This window comes from Molothrus aeneus, unplaced genomic scaffold (assembly GCF_037042795.1).
Source record: "Molothrus aeneus isolate 106 unplaced genomic scaffold, BPBGC_Maene_1.0 scaffold_70, whole genome shotgun sequence".
Taxonomy (NCBI): domain Eukaryota; kingdom Metazoa; phylum Chordata; class Aves; order Passeriformes; family Icteridae; genus Molothrus; species Molothrus aeneus.
In genome coordinates, this window is record NW_027099222.1 from 107,253 (window position 1) to 134,441 (window position 27,189).

Genomic DNA, 27,189 nt, shown 5'->3' on the forward strand with positions numbered 1-27,189 from the left:
TTTCGGGTTCCCCAGATGTTTTTGGTTTGCTTTTGGGGTATTTTGGGGTGGGTTTGGGTGGTTTTGAGGCGTTTTGGGGTTCCCCAGGTGGGTTTTGGGGTTCCCCGTGTGTTTTTGGGGTGTTTCGGGGTGGCTTTGGGTTCCCCAGGTGGTTTAGGGTTCCCCTGGTATTTTTGGGGTGGTTTTGGGGTGGTTTTGGGGTTGGTTTTGGGGTGTTTTTTGGGGTTGTTTTTGGGATGTTTTTGGGTTGTTTTTTAGGGTGTTTTTGGGGTGTTTTTAGGATGTTTTTTAGGGTGTTTTTGGGGTGGTTTTGGGGTGGTTTTGGGTTGTTTTTTAGGGTGTTTTTGGAGTGGTTTTTGGGTTGTTTTTGGGGTGTTTTTTGGGGTTGTTTTTGGGGTGTTTCTGGGTTGTTTTTTAGGGTGTTTTGGGGGTGTTTTTAGGATGTTTTTTAGGGTTTTTTGGGGTGTTTTTGGGTTGGTTTTTTAGGGTGTTTTTGGGTTGGTTTTTTAGGGTGTTTTTGGGGTGTTTTTAGGATGTTTTTTAGGGTGTTTTTGGGGTGTTTTTGGGTTGTTTTTTAGGGTGTTTTTGGGGTGTTTTTAGGATGTTTTTTAGGGTGTTTTTGGGTTGGTTTTGGGGTGTTTTTTGGGGTTGTTTTTGGGATGTTTTTGGAGTGTTTTTTAGGGTGGTTTTGGGGTGTTTTTGGAGTGTTTTTGGGGTGTTTTTGGGGTGTTTTTGGGTTTGTTTTTTAGGGTGTTTTTGGGGTGTTTTTGGGGTGTTTTTGGGGTGTTTTTGGAGTGTTTTTTAGGGTGTTTTTGGGGTGTTTTGGGTTGGTTTTTTAGGGTGTTTTTGGGTTGTTTTTGGGGTGTTTTGGGGTGTTTTTGGGGTGTTTTTCGGGGTGTTTTTGGTGTTCCCCAGGTGATCTCCCCTCCCTGCAGGCACCTGGATTTCGACCTGGACAAGACGCTTTTCTTCTTCATCGCCGGGCGCTACGAGTTCTCCAACAAAGGAGCCGACATCTTCCTGGAGGCGCTGGCGCGGCTCAACTACCTGCTCAGGGTGACACTGTGGGGACATTTGGGGACATTTGGGGACATTGGGGACATTTGGGGGGATTGGGGACATTGGGGACATTGGGGGCATTGGGGACATTGGGGACATTTGGGGACATTGGGGACATTGGGGACATTTGGGGACATTGGAGATATTTGGGGATAATAGGGACATTGGGGACATTGGGGGACATTGGGGGGATTGGGGACATTGGGGACACTGGGGGCATTGGGGACATTTGGGGGGATTGGGGGCATTGGGGGGACACTGGGGACGTTGGGGACACTGGGGATAATGGGGACAATGGGGGTGTTGGGGACATTGGGGATATTGAGGGACATTGGGGACATTGGGGACATTGGAGATATTTGGGGATAATGGGGACATTGGGGACATTGGGGGACATTGGGGGACATTGGGGGGATTGGGGACATTGGGGACACTGGGGGGATTGAGGGGATTGGGGACATTGGGGATATTGAGGGACATTGGGGACATTGGGAACACTGGGGGCATTTGGGGACATTGGGGGCATTTGGGGACATTGGGGGGATTGGGGGAATTGAGGGGATTGGGGACATTGGGGACATTGGGGATATTTGGGGGCATTGGGGGGATTGGGGACATTGAGGGATATTGGGGACATTGGGGACATTGGGGATATTTGGGGGATTGAGGGCATTGGGGACATTGGGGACATCAGGGACACTGAGGGGACATTGGGGACATCAGGGTGACATGGGACGTTGGGGACATTGGGACATTGGGGACATTTGGGGACACTGGGGCCATTGGGGACATTGGGGACATTGGGGACATTGGGGACATTGGGGATAATGGGGCCATTGGGGACATTGGGGACATTTGGGGGCATTGGGGCCATTGGGGACATTGGGGACATTGGGGACATTGGATAGATTGGGGACATCAGTGAGACCCATGGGGGGACCCAGGAAGCCCAGGGACATTTGGAGACCTTTGGGGACACCGCAGGGATTTGGGGACCTTGAGGACATTTGGGGTCGGGGGCCTTGGGGACATTGTGGGGAGATTTCAGGGCACCCCAGGTGACATCGGGGACCCTCGGTGACATCGGGGACCCCTCCAGCAGCTGACCGGTGTTGGGGACATTTGGGGACCAATGGCGTTGTTTGGGGTTGGGGACATTTTGGGGGGCCCCGTGTGACCTTTTGGGGACCCCGTGTGACCTTTGGGGACCCCGTGTGACCTTTGGGGACACCCCACAGGTGAATGGCAGCGAGGTGACCGTGGTGGCGTTTTTCATCATGCCCGCCAGGACCAACAACTTCAACGTGGAGTCGCTCAAGGGCCAGGCCGTGCGCAAGCAGCTCTGGTGGGACCCCAAAAATACCCCAAAATCCACCCAAAATAACCCAAAATGTACCCAAAATATCCCAAAAATACCCACCTAAATCCCCAAGTACCCCAAAACCCCAAAAAAACCCAAAATTCACCCAAAAACCAAACCCAAATCCATCAGGGTCAGGCCGTGCGCAAGCAGCTCTGGTGGGACTCCAAAAATACCCAAAATTCACCCAAAATTCACCCAAAATAACCCAAAAAAACCCCAAAAATCCATCAGGGCCAAGTGTGCGCAAGCAGCTCTGGTGGGACCCCAAAAATACCCCAAAATCCACCCAAAATAACCCAAAATGTACCCAAAATATCCCAAAAATACCCACCTAAATCTCCAAGTACCCCAAAACCCCAAAAAAACCCAAAATTCACCCAAAAACCAAACCCAAATCCATCAGGGTCAGGCTGTGCGCAAGCAGCTCTGGTGGGACCCCAAAAATACCCAAAATTCACCCAAAATCCACCCAAAATAACCCAAAAAAACCCCAAAAATCCATCAGGGTCAGGCTGTGCGCAAGCAGCTGTGGTGGGACCCCAAAAAAACCCAAAATTCACCCAAAATAACCCAAAAAACCCCCCAAAATCCATCAGAGCCAGGCCATGCGCAAGCAGCTCTGGTGGGACCCCAAAAATACCCAAAATGTACCCAAAATGTACCCAAAATATCCCAAAAATACCCACCTAAATCTCCAAGTACCCCAAAACACCAAAAAACCCCAAAATTCACCCAAAAACCAAACCCAAATCCATCCGGGCCAGGCTGTGCGCAAGCAGCTCTGGTGGGACCCCAAAAAACCCAAAATCTGCCCCAAAATCCCCAAAATGTACCCAAAATATCCCAAAAATACCCACCTAAACCCCCAAATACCCCAAAAACCCCAAAAAAACCCCCATAAACCCCCCCAAACCCCCAGGGACCCCCAAAACCCAATAAAACCCCCAAATTCCCCAAAAAATCCCCCCAAAAACCCCCCAGAAAATCTCCCCAAGGACCCCCCAAAACCCAATAAAACCCCCCAAAATCCCATAAATCCCCCAAAATCCCATAAATCCCCCAAAATCCCCGGAGGACCACCCAAATTCCCCCAAGGACCCCTCAAAATCTCTTGGGGACCCCCCAAAAACCCCAAATTCTTCCCCCCTCTTTGGGACTCCCAAACCCCATAAAATCCTCCAAAGACCTCCCCAAAACCCCCCAAAAAATCCCCTAAAATCCTTCAGGCACCCCCCAAAACCCCAAAAAATCCCCCCAACATCTCTTGGGGACCCCCCAAAAACCCCAAATTCCCTCCCCTACCCCAGGGACTCCCCCCCATAAAATTCCCCCAAGGGTTCCCCCAAACCCAAAAAAATCCCCTAAAATCCCCCCAAACCCCCAAAAAATCCCCTAAAATCCTTCAGGCACCCCCCCAAAACCCCAAAAAATCCCCCCAAAATCTCTCGGGGACCCCCCAAAAACCCCAAATTCCCCTCCCCAGGGACACGGCCAACGCCGTGAAGGAGAAATTCGGGAAGAAGCTCTACGAGTCTCTGCTGGTGTAAGAACCACCCCAAAAAAAAAAACCCCAAAAAAACCCCAAAAAAAACCCTGAGGGGTTTTTGGGGACCCCTGGAGATTTGTGGGGTGGGGTCTCCTGAGCTCCCAGCACCCCAAAAATGTTTCAGGGGGAACCTCCCGGACATGAACAAGATGCTGGACAGGGAGGATTTCACCATGATGAAAAGGGCCATCTTCGCCACCCAGGTGACGCTTTTGGGGGGCCGGCACCCCCTTTTTGGGCTGGGACCCCCTTTTTTGGGGGGCCGGCACCCCCTTTTTGGGCTGGGACCCCCTTTTTTGGGGGGCTGGCACCCCCTTTTTGGGCTGGGACCCCCTTTTTTGGGGGGCTGGCACCCCCTTTCTGGGCTGGGACCCCCTTTTTGGGGGGCTGGCACCCCCTTTTTGGGCTGGGACCCCCTTTTTTGGGGGGCTGGCACCCCCTTTCTGGGGTGGGACCCCCTTTTTTGGGGGGCTGGCACCCCCTTTTTGGGGGGCTAGAACCCCCTTTTTGGTGTGGGACCCCCTTTTTTGGGGGGCTGGCACCCCCTTTTTGGGGTGGGACCCCCTTTTTTGGGGTGGGACCCCTTTTTTGGGCTGGGACCCCCTTTTTTGGGGGTATTTTTTGGGTATTTGGGGGGCTAGGACCCCCTTTTATGGGGTGGGACCCCCTTTTTTGGGGTCAGGATCCCCCCTTTTTGGAGGGTATTTCTGGGGTATTTGGGGGGCTAGGACCCCCTTTTATGGGGTGGGATCCCCTTTTTGGGGGGCTAGAACCCCCTTTTTGGGGTGGGGATCCCTTTTTGGGGTCAGGATCCCCTTTTTGGGGTGGGACCCCCTTTTTTGGGGGGTATTTTTGGGGTATTTGGGGGGCTAGGACCCCCTTTTTCGGGTTGGGACCCCCTTTTTTGGGGTGGGACCCCGTTTTTGGGGTGGGACCCCCTTTTTGAGGGAAAAACAAAGGAATGGGATTGAAATTTGGGGCTCCTGGTGCTGTTTTTTGGGGTGATGAGGACAATTATGGGGTCCTGGGTCCCCCTTTTTGGGGAAAGCTTTTGGGGGTCCTGCTGCCCTTTTTGGGGAAAGATTTTGGGGTTCCTGCTGCTCCTTTTTGGGGAGAAAATCACAGAAATAGGATTGAAATTTGGGGCTCCTGGTGCCGTTTTTTGGGGTGATGGGGTCCTGGCTGCCCCCTTTTTTTGGGGTGTGGGGACATTTTGGGATTCCGAACGTCGTGAGGACCTCCCCCTAAACCCCCAAAATTTGGTTTTTTTCCCCCAAAAACCCTCAAAATTTGGGGTTTTTTCCCCCAAAAACCCCCAAAATTTGGGGTTTTTTTCCCCCCAAACCCCCAAAATTTGGTTTTTTTTCCCCCCAAAACCCCCAAAATTTGGGTTTTTTTCCCCCCAAAACCCCCAAAATTTGGTTTTTTTCCCCCAAAACCCAGCGCCAGTCGTTCCCCCCCGTGTGCACCCACAACATGCTGGACGACGCCACCGACCCCATCCTGACCACGATCCGCAGGATCGGCCTCTTCAACAGCAGCAACGACCGCGTCAAGGTGGCCCCTGGGGACACCTGGGGACACCTGGGGACACCTGGGCACACCTGGGCACACCTGGGGACATTGGGGGATGTGGGGTTTGGGGTGTTCCATTGGGATTTTGGGGGGGTTTTGGGGTTTCTGGAGCTCTTCAACAGCAGCAATGACCGCGTCAAGGTGGCACTTGGTGGCACCTGGGCACACCTGGGGACACCTGGGCACACCTGGGCACACCTGGGGACATTGGGGGATGTGGGGTTCGGGGCGTTCCATTGGGATTTTGGGGGGCAACGACCGCGTCAAGGTGGCACCTGGGGACACCTGGGGACACCTGGGCACACCTGGGGACACCTGGGCACACCTGGGGACACCTGGGGACATTGGGGGATGTGGGGTTTGGGGGGATTTTGGGGGGTTTTGGGGGCTCTGGAGCGCTTCAACAGCAGCAACGACCGCGTCAAGGTGGCCCCTGGGGACACCTGGGCACACCTGGGCACACCTGGGCACACCTGGGCACACCTGGGGACATTGGGGGATGTGGGGTTTGGGGGGATTTTGGGGGGTTTCATTGGGATTTTGGGGGGTTTTGGGGTTTATGGAGCTCTTCAACAGCAGCAACGACCGCGTCAAGGTGGCCCCTGGGCACACCTGGGCACACCTGGGCACACCTGGGGACACCTGGGGACACTTTTAGGGGATGGGGACATTGGGGACACTGGGGGATGTGGGGTTCGGGGGGGTTTCACTGGGATTTGGGGGGTTTGGGGGGAATCTGGAGGATTTTGGGGTTCTGGGAGGGAATTCTGAGGTTCTGGGAGGGGATTTTGGGGGGGAATTTGGGGGATTTTGGGGGTTCTAGGAAGGAATTTTGGGGTTCTGGGGTGGGAATTTCGAGGTCCCTTGGAGGATTTTGGGGTTCTGGGGAGGGAATTTTCAGGTTATGGAGTGGGAATTTTGGGGTTCAGGGGTGGGAATTTTGGGGTTCTGGGGTGGGAATTTTGGGGTCCAATCCAGGATTTTGGGGTTCTGGGGTGGGAATTTCAAGGTCCCTTGGAGGATTTTGGGGTTCAGGGGTGGGAATTTTGGGGTTCTGGGATGAGAATTTTGGGGTTCTGGGGTGGGAATTTTGGGGTTCTGGGGTGGGAATTTCAAGGTCCCTTGGAGGATTTTGGGGTTCTGTGGTGGGAATTTTGGGGTCCCTTGGAGGATTTTGGGGTTCTGTGGTGGGAATTTTCAGGTTATGGAGTGGGAATTTTGGGGTTCAGGGGAGGGAATTTTGGGGTTCTGGGGTGGGAATTTTGGGGTTCTGGGGTGGGAATTTCAAAGTCCAATCCAGGATTTTGGGGTTCAGGGGTGGGAATTTTGGGGTTCTGGGGTGGGAATTTCGGGGTCCAATCAAGGATTTTGGGGTTCTGGGGTGGGAATTTCGGGGTCCAATCCAGGATTTTGGGGTTCTGGGGTGGGAATTTCGGGGTCCAATCCCGGATTTTGGGGTTCTGTGGTGGGAATTTTGGGGTCCCTTGGAGGATTTTGGGGTTCAGGGGTGGGAATTTTGGGGTTCTGGGGTGGGAATTTCGAGGTCCCTTGGAGGATTTTGGGGTTCTGGGGAGGGAATTTTGGGGTCCCTTGGAGGATTTTGGGGTTCTGGGGTGGGAATTTTCAGGTTATGGAGTGGGAATTTTGGGGTTCTGGGGTGGGAATTTCGGGGTCCAATCAAGGATTTTGGGGTTCTGGGGTGGGAATTTCGGGGTCCAATCCCGGATTTTGGGGTTCTGGGGTGGGAATTTCGGGGTCCAATCCCGGATTTTGGGGTTCTGGGGTGGGAATTTTGGGGTCCCTTGGAGGATTTTGGGGTTCAGGGGTGAGAATTTTGGGGTTCTGGGATGAGAATTTTGGGGTCCAATCCAGGATTTTGGGGTTCTGGGGTGGGAATTTTGGGGTTCTGGGATGAGAATTTTGGTGCCCAATCCAGGATTTTGGGGTTCTGGGGTGGGAATTTTGGGGTTCTGTGGTGGGAATTTCGACGCCCAACCCAGGATTTTCTGGTTCTGGGGTGGGAATTTCGGGTTCCACCCCGGAATCTCGGGGTTCACCCCCTGTTTCCCCCTCCCCAAGATCATCTTCCACCCCGAGTTCCTGTCCTCCACCAGCCCCCTGCTGCCCGTGGACTACGAGGAGTTCGTCCGCGGCTGCCACCTGGGCGTCTTCCCCTCCTACTACGAGCCCTGGGGCTACACCCCAGGTAAAAACCCCAAACCCGCCCTCGGCGGGCTCCCCGAGCTCTGGAGACCCCAAAAAACCTAAAAAAAACCCCAAAAAATGCCCCCAAAATACCCCAAAAATCCACCCCCAAAACCCCCAGATAGGCGAGAAACCCCAAAAATACCCCAAAACCCCAAGATAGGCCAAAAAACCCCAAAAATACCCCAAAAACCAACCCCGAATCCATGCAGGGCCAGGCCGTGCGCAGGCAGCTCTGGTGGGACCCCAAAACCCCCAAAAAAACCCCAAAAATTCACCCCAAATCCATCCAGGGCCAGGCCATGCGCAGGCAGCTCTGGTGGGACCCCAAAAAAACCCAAAATCCCCCAAAATAACCGAAAAATTCACCCCAAATCCTTCCAGGGTCTGGACGTGCACAAGCAGCTGTGGTGGGACCCCCAAAAAACCTCAAAATTCCCCAAAATCCACCCAAATACCCCAAAAATTCACCCCAAATCCATCCAGGGCCAGGCCGTGTGCAAGCACCTCTGGTGGGACCCCAAAAAACCCCAAAAAACCCAAAAAATATCCCAAAATATCCCAAAAAATACGCACCTAATCCCCCAAATACCCCCGAAACCCCAAAAAACCCCAAAATTCACCCAAAAACCAACCCCAAATCCACCCAGGGGTTGGCTGTGTGCAAGCAGCTCTGGTGGGACCCCAAAAATCTTCAAAATTCACCAAAATCCACCCAAAATACCCCCAAAATACCTCAAAACTCCAAGATACCCCAAAATACCCCAAAAATCCACCCCAAATCCATCCAGGGCCTGGCCGTGCACAAGCAGCTCTGGTGGGACCCCAAAAAAACCCAAAATCCACCCAAAAATAACCCAAAATAACCCAAAAAATCCACCCCAAATCCATCAGGGCCAGGCCCTGCACAAGCAGCTCTGGTGAGACCCCAAACAAACTTCAAAATTCACAAAAAAATACCCCAAAAACCCCAAAAAAACCCCAAAACTTCACCCCAAATCCATCCAGGGCCTGGCTGTGCACAAGCAGCTCTGGTGGGACCCCCAAAAAACCTCAAAATTCCCCAAAAACCCCAAAAAAACCCCAAAACTTCACCCCAAATCCATCAGGGCCAGGCCCTGCACAAGCAGCTGTGGTAGGACCCCAAAAAAACCTTCAAAATTCACAAAAAATACCCAAAAAACCCCAAAAATTACCCCAAAAATTCACCCCAAATCCATGCAGGGCCAGGCCGAGCGCAAGCAGCTCTGGTGGGACCCCAAAACCCCCAAAAAACCCCAAAAAATACCCCAAAAACCAACCCCAAATCCATCCAGGGCCTGGCTGTGCACAAGCAGCTGTGGTGGGACCCCCAAAAAACCCCAAAATGCCCCGAAATCCACCCAAAATCCCCCAAAATGTGACCTTTGCCCCCCGGTCCCCAGCCGAGTGCACGGTCATGGGCATCCCCAGCGTCTCCACCAACCTGTCGGGGTTCGGCTGCTTCATGGAGGAGCACATCGCCGACCCCTCGGCCTACGGTCAGCGGGGGGACCCCAAAATCCTGGGGGGGACCCCAAAATCCCCAAAATCCAGGGGGGGAGGTCACCAAATACCTGGGGAGGACCCAAAAACGTGGGGAGGTCCCCATGTCCCCTCCATGTTGGAGGGTGTCCAACATCTGGGGGGGTCCAAAATCTGGGGGGGACCCCAAAATCCTGGGGGGGACCCCAAAACTCCTGGGGGAGACCCCAAAAACCTAGGGGGACCCCAAAATCTGGGGTGGGGTCACCAAAATCTGGGGGAAACCCCAAAACTCTTGGGAGGGACCCAAAAACCTGGGGAGGTCCCCATGCACCCTCCATGTTGGAGGGTGTCCAACATCTGGGGGACCCCAAAATCTGGGGGGGGACCCCAAAATCTGGGGGGGGACCCTAAAATCTGGGGGGGGGTCACCAAAATCTGCGGGAAACCCCAAAACTCCTGGGTGAGACCCCAAAAAACCTGAGGTGTCCCCATGTCCCCAACACCTGGAGGGGGTCACCAAACACCTGGGGGGGGACCCAAAATCCAAGGGGGGGACCCCAAAATCTGGGGGTTCACCAAAAAACTTGGGGACGTCCCCATGTCCCCAACACTTGGGGGTGTCCCCAACACGTGGGGAGTCACCAAACACTTGGGAGGGTCGCCAAAATCCGGGGGGGGACCCCCAAAAACCTGAGGGGGGGACCCCAAAAAACCAGGGGAGTTCCTCAATGCATGGGGGGGGTCACCAACACCTGTCCCTGTCCCCATGTCCCCATCCCTGTCCCCGTCCCTGTCCCCCTGTCCCTCACGGTGTCCCCTGCAGGTATCTCCATCATGGGGAGGTGTCCCTGTCCCCACGTCCCTGTCCCTTTGTCCCTGTCCCCATGTCCCTGTCCTTGTCCCCATGTCCCCATTCCTGTCCCCATGTCCCCGTCCATGTCCCTGTCCACATCCCTGTCCCCATGTCCCCATCCCTGTCCCCGACTGGTGGCCACCAGGCCAGGGGGCTCCATGTCCCTGTCCCCATCCATGTCCCCCTGTCCCTTTGTCCCTGTCCCTGTCCCCCTGTCCCCCTGTCCCTGTCCCTTTGTCCCCGTCCATGTCCCCATGTCCCTGTCCCTCTCCATGTCCCCTGTCCCTGTCCCTTTGTCCCTGTCCCTCACGGTGTCCCCTGCAGGTATCTCCATCATGGGGAGGTGTCCCTGTCCCCACGTCCCTGTCCCTTTGTCCCTGTCCCCATGTCCCCGTCCCTGTCCCCATGTCCCCGTCCCTGTCCCTTTGTCCCTGTCCCCCTGTCCCTGTCCCCATCCCTGTCCCATGTCCCTGATAATGTCCCCCCCAGGTATCTCCATCCTGGGGAGGTGTCCCTGTCCCCATGTCCCCGTCCCTGTCCCCATGTCCCTGTCCCTGTCCCTGTCCCCATGTCCCCGTCCCCATGTCCCCGTCCCTGTCCCCCCCAGGTATCTCCATCATGGGCAGGTGTCCCTGTCCCCCCGTCCCTGTCCCCATGTCCCTCACAGTGTCCCCCGCAGGTATCTCCATCGTGGGGAGGTGTCCCTGTCCCCATGTCCCCGTCCCTGTCCCTGTCTCCATGTCCCTGTCCCTGTCCCCATGTCCCTTACGGTGTCCCCCACAGGTATCTCCATCATGGGGAGGTGTCCCTGTCCCTGTCCCCATGTCCCTGTCCCTGTCCCCACATCCCTGTCCCCCTGTCCCTGTCCCTGTCCCCATGTCCCTGTCCTTGTCCCCATGTCCCTGTCCCTGTCCCCACATCCCTGTCCCCCTGTCCCTGTCCCTGTCCCCATGTCCCTGTCCTTGTCCCCATGTCCCCGTCCCTGTCCCCACATCCCTGTCCCCATGTCCCTGTCCCTGTCCCTGATGGTTGATGGTGTCCCCCGCAGGTATCTACATCGTGGGGAGGTGTCCCTGTCCCCCATGTCCCCATCCCTGTCCCCATGTCCCTGATAATGTCCCCCCCAGGTATCTCCATCATGGGCAGGTGTCCCTGTCCCCCCGTCCCTGTCCCCATGTCCCTCACGGTGTCCCCCGCAGGTATCTCCATCGTGGGGAGGTGTCCCTGTCCCCATGTCCCCGTCCCTGTCCCTGTCTCCATGTCCCCGTCCCTGTCCCCATGTCCCCGTCCCTGTCCCTGTCTCCATGTCCCTTACGGTGTCCCCCCCAGGTATCTCCATCATGGGGAGGTGTCCCTGTCCCCCCGTCCCTGTCCCCATGTCCCTCACGGTGTCCCCCCCAGGTATCTCCATCATGGGCAGGTGTCCCTGTCCCCCCGTCCCTGTCCCCATGTCCCTCACGGTGTCCCCCGCAGGTATCTACATCGTGGACCGTCGTTTCCGCGCCCCGGAGGAGTCGTGTGCCCAGCTCACGGCGTTCCTGTACGGCTTCTGCCAGCAGAGCCGGCGGCAGCGCATCGTGCAGCGCAACCGCACCGAGCGCCTCTCGGACCTGCTCGACTGGAAGTACCTGGGCAGGGTGAGACGGGGGCTTTGGGGGCATCAAACGGGTCCTGGAGGCCATAAAATGGGTCCTGGAGGCCATAAAATGGGTCCTGGAGGTTCTTCTTGGGGGTTTGGAGGCATCTCAGGGGGGTTTGGGGGCATCTCAGGGGGGTTTGGAGGCATCTCAGAAGGGTTTGGGGGCATCTCAGGAGGGTTTGGAGGCATCTCAGAAGGGTTTGGGGGCATCTCAGGGGGGTTTGGAGGCATCTCAGGAGGGTTTGGGGGCATCTCAGTGGGGTTTGGGGGCATCTTGAGGGGTTTGGAGGCATCTCAGGGGGGTTTGGGGGCATCTCAGGGGGGTTTGGGGGCATCTCAGAAGGGTTTGGAGGCATCTCAGGGGGGTTTGGAGGCATCTCAGAAGGATTTGGGGACATCTTGAGGGGTTTGGAGGCATCTCAGGAGGGTTTGGGGGCATCTCAGTGGGGTTTGGGGGCATCTTGAGGGGTTTGGAGGCATCTCAGGGGGGTTTGGAGGCATCTCAGGAGGGTTTGGAGGCATCTCAGAAGGGTTTGGAGGAACCCTTTAGGTCTTGAAGGGGCTCCTGAAGGTTCTCCTTGGGGGTTTGGAGGCATCTCAGGAGGGTTTGGAGGAACTCTTCAGGTCTTGAAGGAGTTCCTGGAGGTCCTGGAAGTTCTCCTTGGGGATTTGGAGGCATCTCAGAGAGGCTTGGAGGAACCTTTAGGTCTTGAAGGCGTTCCTGGAGGTTCTCCTTGTGGGTTTGGAGGCATCTCAGGGGGGTTTGGAGGCATCTCAGGGGGGTTTGATGGAATCTCAGTGGGGTTTGGGGGCATCTCAGGGGGGTTTGGAGGAACCCTTTGGGTCTTGAAGGGGTTCCTGGAGATCCTGGAAGTTCTCCTTGGGGGTTTGGAGGCATCTCAGGGGGGTTTGGGGTCTCTGGGGGTCTCTGGGGTTTTTTTTGGGGTATTTTTTGGGGCTCTCTGGGGGATTTTTTGTGGGATCTCTGGTGGGTTCTTGGGGGGTTTCTGGGGTGTCTCTGGGGGTCCCTGGTGGTCTCCTGACCCCGTCCCCCCCCCCCAGTATTACACCTTTGCCCGGCGCATGGCCCTGGCCAAGGCCTTCCCTGAGAACTTCACCTACGAACCCCCCGAGGCCGCGGCTGTGAGTGACCCCAAAACCCTGGGGGGACCCCAAAACCCGGGGGGGACCCCAAACCCCCGAGTCACCCCTTTTTTCCCCTTTTTTTTCCTCTTCCCCCCCCTTTCTTCCCTCATTTATTCCCCTTTTTCCCCTTCTTTTTTCCCTCTTTTCCACACTTTTTCCCCCTCATTTATCCCCCCTTTTCCCCCTTTTTTCCCCATTTATTCCCTTTTTTCCCCCATTTCTCCCCCCTTTTTCCCCCATTTTTCTCCCCTTTTTTCCCCTTTTCTCATCTTTCTCCCGTTTCTTCCCTCATTTATTCCCCATTTTCCCCTTCTTTTTTCCCTCTTTTCCACACCTTTTCCCCCCTCATTTATCCCCCCTTTTCCCCCTTTTTTCCCCATTTATTCCCTTTTTTTCCCCATTTATTCCCTTTTTTCCCCATTTATTCCCTTTTTTCCCCATTTATTCCCTTTTTTCCCCCATTTTCCCCCTCATTTTTTCCCATTCCCCCCCTCCCTTCCCCTTCCTCCACCCCCTCCCCCAAAACCCCTCAATCCCCCCCCCCCCCAAATTTCCCAATTTCCCCCCCCCCCTTTTTTTTGTTTTATTTTTTTTTTTTGTTTTTTTGTTTTTAGGGTTTCCGCTACCCCCGCCCCGCCTCGGTGCCACCTTCCCCGGCCCTGTCGCGATTGTCGAGCCCGCGACACAGCGACGACGAGGACGAGCGCTACGACGAGGAGGAGGAGGCGGCCAAGGACCGCGCCAACATCCGCCGCCCCCCGAGCCCCCCCGGGCTGCCCCCGACCCGCAACTGACCCCCCAAAATTGGGGAGGGGTCTCCTCCCCCCACTCCTTTCCCCACCCTTTTTTTTTTTTTTTTTTTTTTTGGGGTGGGGGGGGTCCCCAAAATTTTCAGTGCCTGAAGCCCCCCCCCCCCCCCACTCCCCTCCGGTTTTTGGTGTTTCGTTGTTTTGTTTTATTTTATTTTTTTGGTTTTTTTTTTTTTTTTTTGGGAGGGGGGAGGGGTCTCGTCCCCTCCCCCACCTTCACACTCCACACCCCCCCCTCCCCTCCCCCTCCCCTCCCCCACCCCCCATGAGGGTGGGGCCGGGGGGGTCCCGCATCCGTCCGACCCCCCCCCGGCGCAGCGGATTAATAAAGGTGCTTCAGAGCCCCCCCGAGCCGCGGGGCGCGATCTGGGGGGACCCCGACCCAAACTGGGGGGGGAGCTTGGGGTTACACCCCCCTAAAATATGGGGGGAGTGGGGGTCAGCACAGCCCTAAAGTATGGGGGAAATTTGGGGTTACACCCCTGAAAATATGGGGGGAGTTGGGGTCACCACAGCCCTAAAATATGGGGGGAGTTTGGGGTCAGCACACCCCAAAATATGGGGGGAGTTTGGGGTTACACCCCATAAAATATGGGGGGATTTGGGGTTACACCCCCGAAAATATGGGGGGAGTTTGGGGTCAGCACACCCCAAAATATGGGGGGAGTTTGGGGTTACACCCCCGAAAATATGGGGGGAGTTTGGGGTCACCACAGCCCTAAAATATGGGGGAAATTTGGGGTTACACCCCCGAAAATATGGGGGGAGTTTGGGGTCAGCACACCCCAAAATATGGGGGGAGTTTGGGGTTACACCCCCGAAAATATGGGGGGAGTTGGGGTCACCACAGCCCTAAAATATGGGGGGAGTTTGGGGTTACACCCCCCTCTAAAATATGGGGGGATTTGGGGTTACACCCCCTAAAATATGGGGGAGTTGGGGTCATCACAGCCCTAAAATATGGGGGGAGTTTGGGGTTACACCCCCTAAAATATGGGGTGAGTTTGGGGTTACACCCCCTAAAATATGGGGGGATTTGGGGTCAGCACACCCCAAAATATGGGGGGAGTTTGGGGTTACACCCCCTAAAATATGGGGGGAGTTTGGGGTTACACCCCCCAAAATATGGGGGGAGTTTGGGGTCACCACAGCCCTAAAATATGGGGGGATTTGGGGTCAGCACACCCCAAAATATGGGGGGAGTTTGGGGTCACCACAGCCCTAAAATATGGGGGGAGTTTGGGGTTACACCCCCCTCTAAGATATGGGGGGATTTGGGGTTACACCCCCTAAAATATGGGGGGAGTTTGAGGTCAGCACACCCCAAAATATGGGGGAAATTTGGGGTTACACCCCCGAAAATATGGGGGGAGTTTGGGGTCAGCACACCCCAAAATATGGGGGGAGTTTGGGGTCACCACACCCCAAAATATGGGGGGAGTTTGGGGTCACAACCCCCAGAACTTTGGGGCCAGTTTGGGGTCACACCCTCCCAAAATATGGCGCGAATTTGGGGTCACAACTCCCCTAAATTGAGGGGGGGGGGTCTCAGTTATGGGAGAATTTGGGATCGCCCCCCAATTTTGGGGGGAATTTGGGATCACCCCCCCTAAATTATGGGGGAAATTTGGGGTCCCCCCACCCCAGATTATGGGGGAAATTTGGGGTCACACTCCCCCCCCCCCCACATTTGAGAGGAGGTCTCAGTTATGGGAGAATTTGGGGTCCCCCCCCAATTTTGGGGTGAATTTGGGGTCAGACCCCCTAAATTATGGGGCGAGTTTGGGGTCACACACCCCCATATTGTGGGGGGGGGTCTCAGTTACGGGGGAGTTTGGGGTCCCCCCCCCCACCATGGGTTGATTTTGGGGGGCGATTCCCAATTCTGGGGTGATTTTGGGACCCCCAAAATGGGTTAATTTTGAGGGGACCCCCCCCAGGTTTGGGGCAGTTCAGAGCCCCCTCCCCATATTTTGGGGTGATTCCTTCCGTCCCCCCCCCGCCAAATTCGGGGGGTCAATTTTACGGTTTCCCCTTTAAAACCTCCCCAAAAATTTGGGGGGGACCCCTCCCAAATTCCGGGGTTGTTTTGGGGCCCCCCCAAATTTCTGTTGTGGCGGGAATTCCCCGCCCCCCCCCGGATGTGGGGGGCGGTTTTGGGGTTCCCGCGCCCCCTGAGTCACCCCCGCCCCCGCCATTACGTCACCCGAGGGCGTGGCTTCATGAAGGAGGCGGGGTCAACTCATTTATGGTTGATAATGGGCGTGGTTTAAAGGGGGGCGTGAGTGCCGGGATATTTTAATCAATGAGTGGGCGTGGCTACCCGGCATATTTTAACCAATGAGAGGCGTGGTTCTGTGAGTGGGCGTGGCTTATCCCACCATTTGTGTACAATGTGGGCGGGGCTTCGTAAAGCATCCAACGAAGTGGGCGGGGCCTGATGGGGCTTCCCCATTGCTGTCAATGGAATGGGGCGCGGGGTTTGAGGGAAGGGGCGTGGCTTTAGCAGAGGGGGCGTGGCCTGAGGGGGTTTCCCCCGGCGCGCGGGGCCGGGGGGGGGCTCAGAGCGGCCATGGGGGGGCTCGGGGTGCCCAGGGGGGGTCCCGCGATCGGGACCCTCCCCCTGCTGCTGCTGCTGGCGGCCGGAGCGGGAGCGATGCTGCGGTGAGAGAGCGGGGAGGGGGCCTGGGCGGGTTTGGGGGGTCCTGGGTGGTGTTTGGGGGGTCCTGGGGGGTGTTTGGGGGGCCTCGGATACCTGGGAGTGGATTTGGAGGGGTTCTGGGAGGAAATCTGGGGGTCCCGGATACCTGGAGATGGATTTGGGGGAGTCTCGGATACTTGGAGGTGGGTTTGGGGGGGTCCTGGAGGGGTTTGGGGGGTCCTGGGGGGTGTTTGGGGCGTCTCGGATACCTGGGAGTGGATTTGGAGGGGTTTCTGGGAGGAATTTTGGGGGTCCCGGATAGCTGGAGATGGATTTGGGGTGTCCCGGATATCTGGGGGGGAATTTGGGGGTGTCCTGGAGGTGTTTGGAGGGTCCTGGGGGGAATTTGGGGGGCGGTCCTGGACACCTGGATACTCCGGGCTGGGGGTTTTGAGGGGGGCTTGGGGGTCCCGGATACCTGGGGGTGGATTTAGGGGGGGCTCTTGGATACCTGGGCTGGGGGTTTTGGGGGGTTCTGGGGGGATCCCGGATCCCTGGGGGGAATTTGGGGGTGTCCTGGGGGAGTTTGGGGGGTCTCGGGTACCTGGGGGGGGGTCCTTGTGGGAATTTGGGGGGTTCCCGGACACCTGGATACTCTGGGCTGGGGGTTTTGAGGAGGTTTTGGGGGGTCCCGGATACCTGGGGAGAATTTGGGGAGGGATTTGGGGGTTTCTTGGACACCTGGAGACCCCCAGGTGGGATTATGGGGATTCCTGAATCCCCCCGTGTGGGGTTTTGGGGGTGAATTTGGGGTTCCCGGGTGCCCCAGGTGGATTTTGGGAGGGGTTTTTGGGGTTCCGGGGTGCCCCAGGTGGATTTTGGGAGGGGTTTTGGGGTTCCGGGGTGCCCCAGGTGGATTTTGGGAGGGGTTTTGGGGTTCCCGGATGCCCCAGGTGGATTTTGGGAGTGGTTTTGGGGTTCCGGGGTGCCCCAGGTAAATTTTGGGAGGGGTTTTTGGGGTTCCGGGGTGCCCCAGGTAGATTTTGGGAGGGGTTTTTGGGGTTCCCGGGTGCCCCAGGTGGATTTTGGGAGGGGTTTTGGGGTTCCGGGGTGCCCCAGGTGGATTTTGGGGTTCCGGGATGCCCCAGGTGGATTTTGGGAGTGGTTTTGGGGTGGATTTTGGGGTTCCCGGTCCCTCCCAGCTGAGCCCGCGCGGGGGCGGGACCGGTCGGACCCGCTCGGCCCCGGCCCCACCCTCCAGGGCGTGACCCCCCCCGTGACCTCTGACCCCGGGGATGACCCCAGAATTTGGGGGACCCCCCCCCCCTCCCATTAACCCTTCCAACCCCAAGCGCCCCCCTCATTCATTAACCTCATTCATTAACCTCATTAATTAATTAACCCCATTAATTCATTAACCCCATTCAGCCCCCCCGCCGTTCAGCGCAGCGCTGGCGGCCCTTCATTAGCATAATTAGCATAATTAGCGCCATTAGCTCGTTAGGCTCGTTAAGCTCATTAAGCCGTTAACCCTTTCGTGTCCCCGCAGGATCCCCCTGGAGAGGGGGCCCTGGGTGCCCCCCAGATTCCTTCATTAGCATAATTAGCGCCATTAGCTCATTAGGCTCATTAACCCTTTCGTGTCCCCGCAGGATCCCCCTGGAGAGGGGGCCCTGGGTGCCCCCCAGATTCCTTCATTAGCATAATTAGCGCCATTAGCTCATTAGGCTCATTAACCCTTTCGTGTCCCCGCAGGATCCCCCTGGAGAGGGGGCCCTGGGTGCCCCCCAGATTCCTTCATTAGCATAATTAGCGCCATTAGCTCATTAGGCTCATTAACCCCTTCGTGTCCCCGCAGGATCCCCCAGGAGAGGGGGCCCTGGGTGCCCCCCAGATTCCTTCATTAGCATAATTAGCGCCATTAGCTCATTAGGCTCATTAACCCCTTCGTGTCCCCGCAGGATCCCCCTGGAGAGGGGGCCCTGGGTGCCCCCCAGATTCCTTCATTAGCATAATTAGCGCCATTAGCTCATTAGGCTCATTAACCCCTTCGTGTCCCCGCAGGATCCCCCTGGAGAGGGGGCCCTGGGTGCCCCCCAAATTCTGGGGGGGGGGCGGGGGCGGCCCCCGCAGCCGCAGTGGGGGAGGGGCGGCGGCGGCGCCCGCGCGGCTCCACAACTACATGGACGTGAGTGGGGGAGGGGCCTTGGGGACACTGGGGACACTGGGGACATTGGGGGGGGGAGGGGCCTTGGGGACATTGAGGGGATGGGGGACAGTGACATGGGGACATGGCGGGGGGGCACAGGGACCTTGGGGACGTTTGGGGGGGTCGCAGGGACATTGGGGACATTGGGGAGGGCAGGCCTTGGGGACGTTGTGGGGGGGTCCCAGGAACCTCGGGGACATGGGGACAGGGGTGTGACAGTGCCATGGGGGTGTCACAGGGACCCTGGGGACCTTGGGGACAGGGTGTGACAGTGCCTTGGGGACATGGCGGGGCTATGACAGTGACATAGGGGAGTGTGACGGTGACATGGGGACACTGGGGTGGCTCCCAGTGGGGGGGGACGTGGGGACAGGGGTGTGACAATGACACGGGGGGGTGTGACAATGGCTTTGGGACATGAGAGGGTGGGGAACAGTGACATGGGGACATGGGGGGGGCACCGGGGCCTTAGGGACAGGGGTGTGACAGTGACACGAGGATGTCACAGGGACCCTGGGGACATGGGAGGGGTGGGGACATCCGCACCATTCTGGGGACACTGCGGGGTGGTGACACCTCCATGGGGACACTGGGGTGGCTCCCAGAGCCTTGGGGACATGGCGGGCTGTGTGACAGTGACATGGGGACATGGGAGGGCCACAGAGACCTTGGGGACATGGGGACAGGGGTGGTGACAGCTCCACGGGGACACTGGGGTGGCTCCCAGCACTTTGGGGACAGGGGTGTGACAGTGACATGAGGACGTCACGGGGACCTTGGGGACGTGGCGGGGTGTGTGACAGTGCCATGGGGGTGTCACAGGGACCCTGGGGACATTGTGGGGGGGTCGCAGGGACCTTGGGAGAATCAGGAGGGTGGAGGGCAGTGACACGGGGGTGTCACCGGGACCTTGGGGGCAGGACTGTGACAATGACACGCGGACGCTGCGGTGGCTCCCAGCGCCTTGGTGACCCCGCGGTGACACCGTGTGACCCCGTGGTGACACCGTGTGACCCCAGGGTGACACCGTGACCCCTCCCCCAGGCCCAGTACTACGGCACCATCTCCCTGGGGACCCCTCCCCAGAATTTCCGGGTCATTTTCGACACCGGCTCCGCTGATCTCTGGGTGCCCTCGGCGCGGTGCTGCCTGCTCTACCTGGCCTGCTGTGAGGGGCGGGGCCTAACAGGGGCGGGGCATGATGGGCGGGCCTTGGAGAGGGGTGTGGCCTGGAGGGGGGCGGTGCTTTGTGTGTGGGCGTGGCCTAGCAGGGCGTGGTTTGGGTGTGGGCAGGACCTGGTGGGGCGTGGCAGGAGGATGGGCGTGGTTTGGGTGGTGGGTGGGGCATATCAGGGTGTGGTTGGGGTGGGTTGGACATAGTTTGGGCAGTGGGCGGGGCATGGCAGAATGTGGTCTGGTTGGGGTAGGCGTGGTCTGAGCGTGAGTGGGCGTGGTCTATGTGTGAGTGGGCGTGGTCTGATGGGACTGGGCATGGTCTGAGGGGGATTGGGCCTGGTCTGATGGGAGCGGGCGTGATCTATGGGAAGTGGGTGTGGTGTGACAGGACTGGGCGTGGTCTGAGCGTGAGTGGGCGTGTCCCCGCAGGGCTCCACCCCCACTACCAGCCTCTGCTGTCCTGCACCCACCGGGCCAATGGCACCGCCTTCGCCATCAGCTACGGCAGCGGCTCCCTGAGGGGCTTCCTGAGCACCGACACCCTCACGGTGGGGAAGGGTCCCTGGGGAGGGGCCTGAGGGGCTTCCTGAGCACCCACAGCCTCACGGTGGGGAAGGGTCCCTGGGGAGGGGCCTCAGGGGCTTCCTGAGCACCCACAGCCTCACGGTGGGGAAGGGTCCCTGGGGAGGGGTCTCAGGGGCTTCCTGAGCACCCACAGCCTCACGGTGGGGAAGGGTCCCGGGACTGGACATTTGTCAAGGCTGTGTCACTGCGTCACTGTCCCTGTGTCCCTGTCCCTGTGTCACTGTCCCTGTGTCCCTGTGTCCCTGTCCCTGTGTCCCTGTCCCTGTCCCCACTCAGGTGTCCAAAGTCTCGGTGGCCATGGCAATGTCAATGTCACTGTCACTGTCCCTGTGTCCCTGTCCCTGTCCCCACAGGTCTCCAATGTCTCCAGACGTTTGCTGAGGCCGTGGCCCTGCCCGGCCTGGCCTTCGCAGCCACACACTTTGATGGCGTCCTGGGCCTGGCCTACCTTGTTGTCCCTGTCCCTGTGTCACTGTCACCGTGTCACCGTGTCACTGTGTCACTGTCCCTGTGTCACCATCCCTGTGTCCCTGTCCCCACAGGTCTCCAATGTCTCCAGATGTTTGCTGAGGCCGTGGCCCTGCCTGGCCCGGCCTTTGCAGCCGCACACTTTGATGGCGTCCTGGGCCTGGCGTACTCCTGTGTCACCGTGTCACTGTGTCACTGTCCCTGTGTCCCTGTGTCCCTGTCCCCACAGGTCTCCAATGTCTCAGTGCCCAACCAGACGTTCGCTGAGGCCGTGGCCCTGCCCGGCCTGGCGTTCGCGGCCGCGCGTTTCGATGGCATCTTGGGCCTGGTGTACCCCGGTGTCACCATCCCTGTGTCACTTTCACTGTGTCACTGTCCCTGTGTCCCCATGTTAATGTCGCTATCACTGTCCCCCACAGGTCTCCAATGTCTCTGTGCCCAACCAGACGTTTGCTGAGGCCGTGGCCCTGCCCGGCCTGGCCTTCGCAGCCGCACACTTTGATGGCGTCCTGGGCCTGGCGTACCCTGGTGTCCCTGTCCCTGTGTCACTGTCCCTGTGTCCCCATGTTAATGTCACTATCACTGTCCCCACAGGTCTCCAATGTCTCGGTGCCCAACCAGACATTCGCTGAGGCCGTGGCCCTGCCCGGCCTGGCGTTCGCGGCCGCGCGTTTCGATGGCGTCCTGGGCCTGGCGTACTCCTGTGTCACCGTGTCACTGTGTCACTGTCCCTGTGTCCCTGTGTCCCTGTCCCCACAGGTCTCCAATGTCTCAGTGCCCAACCAGACGTTTGCTGAGGCTGTGGCCCTGCCCAGCCTGGCGTTCGCGGCCGCGCGTTTTGATGGCGTCCTGGGCCTGGTGTACCCTGGTGTCCCTGTCCCTGTGTCACTGTGTCCCTGTGTCACTGTCCCTGTCCCCACAGGTCTCCAATGTCTCAGTGCCCAACCAGACGTTCGCTGAGGCCGTGGCCCTGCCCGGCCTGGCGTTCGCGGCCGCGCGTTTCGATGGCGTCCTGGGCCTGGCCTACCCCGGCGCGGCCGCGGGCCCCGCGCGCCCCGTGTTCGACAACATGATGGAGCAGGGGCTGTTCCGCAACAACGTCTTCTCCTTCCACCTGCGCAGGTACAGGGGCACACCTGGGCACGGCGAAATGCAGCTGAACGTGTCCCTGAAATGGCCCTGAGCACAGCCTGATTGCATCCTAAATGCAGCCAAAATAATGGATAAATATGTCCAAAATATCCCCCAAATACACCCAAACTAACCCCAAAATACACCCAAACTAGCCCACAAATACAGCCAAACTAACCCCCAAACACACCCCAAATACACCCAAACTATCCTCTGATACACCTGAACTAACCCTAAATACACCCCAAATACCCCCAAACTAACCCCAAAATACACCCAAACTAGCCCACAAATACACCCAAACCAGCCCACAAATACACCCAAACTATCCTCTGATACACCTGAACTAACCCTAAATACACCCCAAATACACCCAAACTAACCCCAAAATACTCCCAAACTAACCCTCAAATACACCTGAAATAACCCCCCAGATACACCCAAAATATCCTCCAAATACACCTGAAATAACGCGTAAATACACCCAAACAAAGCCCAAATACAGCCCAAATACACCCAGACTAACCTCAAATACACCCAGACTAACCCCAAAAACAGCCAAACAAAGCCCCCAAATACACCGAAAATACTCCCAAACTAACCCCCAAATACACCCCAAATACACACAAACTAACCCCCAAATACACCCAAACTAACCCCAAATAACCTCCAAACTAAGCCCAAACACACACAAACAAAGCCCCCAAATACACCCAAAATATCCCCCAAATACACCCCAATTCCCTCTGGGACCCCCAATCCCCCTGAAATCCTCTGTGAGATCCCCATGGGACCCTAAATCCCTTCTGAAATCCCCTCTGAGACCCCCAAATCCTCCCTGAAATCCCCTCTGGGATCCCAAATCCCCCTGAAATCTCTTCTGGGACCCCCATGGGATCCCCTGAAATCCCCCCTGAAATCTCCTCTGGGACCCCAAATTCCCTGTGGGACCCCCCTGGGACCCCCAAATTCTCCTTGAAATCCCCTCTGGGACCCCCCTGGGACCCCAAATCCCCTGTGGGACCCCCCGAGCCCCCCCTGACACCCCCCGATCTTCCCTGGGGCGCAGTGGGGCGTCGGAGGGCGATGGGGGGGAGCTGCTTTTGGGGGGCATCGACGAGGGACAGTTCGAGGGACCCCTGCACTACATCCCCGTGTCCCGGAAGAGCTACTGGCAGGTGCACATGGACAGGTGAGACACCCCAAAAAATGCCCACAGATCACCCCAAAAAATCCCCCGAAATCCACCCCGAAATCCCTCCCAAATTCCCCCCCAAAAATACCCACAGATCCCCCAAAAATCCACCCACAAATTCCCCCCAAAAATTCCCACAGATCCCCCCAAAAATCCACCCCAAATTCCCCCAAAAAATACCCACGAATCCCCCCGAAATTCCCCCCAAAAATACTCCCAAATTCCCTCAAAATCCACCCACAAATTGCCCCCAAATTCCCCCAAAATCCCCCAACAAATCCCCCCAAAAATACCCCCAAATCCCCCCAAAATCCACCCCAAATTCCACCAAAAAGTCCCCCCAAATTTCCCCAAAATCTCCCCAAAATCCCCCCAGAATCCCTCACCCCAATCCCCCAAGTCCCCCACAAATCTCCCCAAAATCCTCCCATAATCCCCCCCCAAATTCCCCCAAATCCCCCCAAAATCCCACTCCAAATGCCCCCAAATCCCCCCCCCCAATTCCCAAAGACTTCCCCAAATCTACCCTGACCCACCCCAAAATCCCCTCCCCCAAATTCCCCCAAAATCCCCCCAAATTGCCCCCTGACCCCTTTAACTGCCCCCAAACCCCTCTAACTGCCCCCCACCCCCCCAATTACCCCCTGAGCCCCCCAAAGCCCCCCTTTAACTGCCCCCTGACCCCTCTGAGTGCCCCCCGTGCCCCTCAAACTGCCCCCAAAGCTCCCTAAATGCCTCCTGACCCCTTGAACTGCCCCTAAATGCCCCCCGACCCCTCAAACTGCCCCTAAATGCCCCCCGACCCCTCAAACTGCCCCCAAATGCCCCCCAAACCCCTCAAACTGCCCCCAAATGCCCCCAAACTGCCCCCAAATGCCCCCCGACCACTCGAACTGCCCCCAAACGCCCCCAAATGCCCCCAAACCCCTCAAACTGCCCCCAAATGCCCCCAAACTGCCCCCAAACGCCCCCAAATGCCCCCAAACCCCTCAAACTGCCCCCAAATGCCCCCAAACTGCCCCCAAATGCCCCCCGACCCCTCGAACTGCCCCCAAACACCCCCAAATGCCCCCAAACCCCTCAAACTGCCCCCAAATGCCCCCAAACTGCCCCCAAATGCCCCCCGACCCCTCGAACTGCCCCCAAACGCCCCCAAATGCCCCCAAACCCCTCAAACTGCCCCCAAATGCCCCCAAACCCCTCAAACTGCCCCCAAATGCCCCCAAACTGCCCCCAAATGCCCCCCGACCCCTCGAACTGCCCCCAAACGCCCCCCAGGCTGTCGGTGGGGGCCCCGGGGGCCGCGGGGTGCCGGGACCCGCCCCTGTGCGGGGGCGGCTGCGAGGCCATCGTGGACACGGGGACGTCGCTGATCACCGGGCCCAGCGCCGAGGTGGCCGCGCTGCACCGGGCGCTGGGGGGGTCCCGCGCCATGGGCGGGCAGGTACGGCCCCCCCGAGACCCCAAAGTCCTGGCTGGGGGTCCCCGAGTGTCCCCCCCCAGTCCTAATTTGGGTGGGGGTCCCTGAGTGTCCCCAGTGACCCCCTGGATCCCATTTGGGTGGGGGTCTCTGAGTGTCCCCGAGTGTCCCCAGTGACCCCTGGATCCCATTTGGGTGGGGGTCCCTGAGTGTCCCTGAGTGTCCCTGAGTGTCCCCTGTGTGCGTGGGGGTCCCTGAGTGTCCTCGGGGGAGGGGGGGGGTGTGTGACATCCAGGGTGTCCCCGAGTGTCCCTGAGTGTCCCCTGTGTGCGGGGGGGGGGGGGGTGTGTCCCTGAGTGTCCCCTGTGTGCGGGGGGGTGTCCCTGAGTGTCCTCGGGGGGGGGGGGTGGGTGACATCCAGGGTGTCCCCGAGTGTCCCTGAGTGTCCCCTGTGTGCGGGGGGGCGCTGTCCTGACCCGTGTCCCCTCCCCAGTACCTGCTGGACTGTGACAAGGTCCCGTCCATGCCCAACGTCACCTTCGTGCTGGGCGGGAAGGAGTTCACGCTCAGCCCCCAGCACTACGTGCTCCAGGTGGGACCCTGTCACCTCGGTGTCACCTCTGTGTCACCTCTGTGTCACCTCTGTGTGTCACCCTTGTCCCTCATGTCCCCGTCCCCAAGTCCCCACCCTCCTCCTTGTCCCCAGCTTTGTCCCCGTGTCCCCGAGCCGCTCTGTCCCTCATGTCCCTATCCCCAGCTCCCCACCCTCCTCCTTGTCACCCCTTGTCACCCTCCCCTTGTCCCCGTGTCCCCGCTGTCCCTCATGTCCCCATCCCCAAGTCCCCACCCTCCTCCTTGTCCCCAGGTTTGTCCCCTTGTCACCCCCTCAGGCCACCGCCGTGTCCCCAAGTCCCCCTGTCCCTGCTGTCCCCAGCTCCCTCTCCCTTCTCCTTGTCCCCACATTTGTCCCCAAGTCCCTCTGTCCATCATGTCCCCATTCCCAGGTCCCCACCCTTATCCCCTTGTCCCCAGATTTGTCCCTTTGTCACCCCCCTCACACTGTCCCCATGTCCTCCTGTCCCTCTGTCCATCATGTCCCCATCCCCATGTCCCCACCCTCCTCCTTGTCCCCACATTTGTCCCCTTGTCACCCCCCTGATGCTGTCCCTTTGTCCCCAAGTCCCCCTGTCCATCATGTCCCCATTCCCAAGTCCCCACCCTCATCCCCTTGTCCCCAGCTTTGTCCCCTTGTCCCTTTGTCGCTCTGTCCCTCATGTCCCCATCCCCAGGTCCCCACCCTTGTCTCCCCTTGTCACCCGCCGTGTCCCTGTCCCCGTGTCCATCATGTCCCTATCCCCAGCTCCCCACCCTCCTCCTTGTCCCCAGGTTTGTCCCCTTGTCCCCAAGCCCTCCTGTCCCTCATGTCCCCATTCCCATGTGCCCATCCCCTTGTCCCCACCCTCCAGGTTTGTCCCCATGTCCCCAAGTCCCCCTGTCCATCATGTCCCCATCCCCTTGTCCCCACCCTCCTCCTTGTCCCCCTGTCCCCAGATTTGTCCCCCTTGTCCCCCTCCTCCGTGTCCCTGTCCCTGCAGGTGTCCCCGTGGGTGTCCCCCACATGTGTCAGTGGCTTCATGGCCCTGAATGTCACTCGTGTCACCCTCTGCCATGTCCCTGTCCCTGCAGGTGTCCCAGTGGGGGTCCCCCACGTGTGTCAGTGGCTTCATGGCCCTGAATGTCCCCCCTCCCTCGGGACCCCTCTGGATCCTTGGGGACGTTTTCCTGGCCCGCTACTACTCCGTGTTCGACCGGGACCGCGACCGCGTGGGGCTGGCACCCAGCAAGTGACACCTGGGGACACCCTGGGGACACCTCGGAACCACCCAGACACCTGGGTCCTCCCTGGGACCACCCTGGGGATGTCTCTGGATGATTGGGGACACCCTGGGGACCACCTGGGGACACCCTGGGGACACCTCTGGATGATTGGGACACCCAGGGGACCACCTGGGGACACCCTGGGGACCACCCAGACACCCTGGGGACACCTCTCGATGATTGGGGACACCCTGGGGACCACCTGGGGACACCCTGGGGACACCTCTGGATGATGGGGACACCCTGGGGACCACCTGGGGACACCTGGGACACGCTGGGGACCACCCAGACACCTGCGTCCTCCCTGGGACCACCCTGGGGACACCTTGGGATGATTTGGGACCCCCTGGGGACAACTTGGGATGATTTGGGACACCCTGGGGACACCCTGGGGACCACCGGGGTGCCCCCTGGATGTCGGGGTCCCCTTTGGGGGGGCTCCAATAAAGCTGCTGGTTTGGGGGCTCCTGGTCCCACCTGTTTCCTGGGGGGGACCCCAAGTGACAGTGACACCCCCTCCCCACCCAGTGCATCCCAGTAGCCCCCAGTAGCCCCCAGTTCCCACCCAGTACCTCCCAGTAGCCCCCAGTTCCCCCCCAGTGCCCCCCAAATTCCCCCCATTGATGGGCGGGGCATGGGGGGGGCGGAGCTTCCTTAAATGGAGGGGGTGGCATCTCCGATGTAGGCGGGGCTTCAGCGAAGTGGGTGTGGCCTAATCATGTTATGGGCGTGGTTTTCTCGCCGGGCCGACTTCACCGCGTGGGGGGGGCGTGATTTTTCTGAAG

At 58.5% G+C, this 27,189-nt stretch overlaps 2 protein-coding genes across 4 annotated transcripts in view; both read left to right on the forward strand.

The window, feature by feature from the left end:
- Positions 1 to 13,727, forward strand: part of GYS1 (glycogen synthase 1) — a 28,701-nt gene extending 14,974 nt beyond the window's left edge. For all 3 annotated transcript variants that reach the window (XM_066571490.1, XM_066571492.1, XM_066571491.1), the window contains 10 exons: positions 936 to 1,056; positions 2,298 to 2,404; positions 3,906 to 3,965; positions 4,093 to 4,171; positions 5,412 to 5,525; positions 7,623 to 7,749; positions 9,173 to 9,268; positions 11,581 to 11,744; positions 12,809 to 12,889; positions 13,507 to 13,727. In XM_066571490.1, the coding sequence (XP_066427587.1) occupies positions 936 to 1,056; positions 2,298 to 2,404; positions 3,906 to 3,965; positions 4,093 to 4,171; positions 5,412 to 5,525; positions 7,623 to 7,749; positions 9,173 to 9,268; positions 11,581 to 11,744; positions 12,809 to 12,889; positions 13,507 to 13,686 (1,129 nt within the window). In that variant the 3' untranslated portion in view covers positions 13,687 to 13,727. The remainder of the gene's footprint in view (positions 1 to 935; positions 1,057 to 2,297; positions 2,405 to 3,905; positions 3,966 to 4,092; positions 4,172 to 5,411; positions 5,526 to 7,622; positions 7,750 to 9,172; positions 9,269 to 11,580; positions 11,745 to 12,808; positions 12,890 to 13,506) is intronic.
- Positions 13,728 to 16,273: 2,546 nt separating this feature from the next.
- Positions 16,274 to 26,374, forward strand: LOC136571110 (cathepsin D-like). The gene is made up of 9 exons (XM_066571470.1): positions 16,274 to 16,365; positions 18,407 to 18,530; positions 19,596 to 19,719; positions 20,157 to 20,275; positions 21,703 to 21,902; positions 22,981 to 23,103; positions 24,385 to 24,550; positions 25,020 to 25,118; positions 26,213 to 26,374. Exons 1-9 carry the CDS (start codon positions 16,274 to 16,276, stop codon positions 26,372 to 26,374), a joined length of 1,209 nt encoding a protein of 402 aa, XP_066427567.1.
- The last annotated feature ends 815 nt before the right edge of the window (positions 26,375 to 27,189 follow it).

Excerpts from the sequence above, each read along its gene's own strand:
- LOC136571110 (XM_066571470.1), top strand. The coding sequence starts at position 16,274 with ATGGGGGGGCTCGGGGTGCCCAGGGGGGGTCCCGCGATCGGGACCCTC. Across the intron at positions 16,366-18,406 it reads GGAGCGGGAGCGATGCTGCG|GATCCCCCTGGAGAGGGGGC; the intron begins GTGAGAGAGCGG and ends GTGTCCCCGCAG. Across the intron at positions 18,531-19,595 it reads GGCTCCACAACTACATGGAC|GCCCAGTACTACGGCACCAT; the intron begins GTGAGTGGGGGA and ends CCCCTCCCCCAG.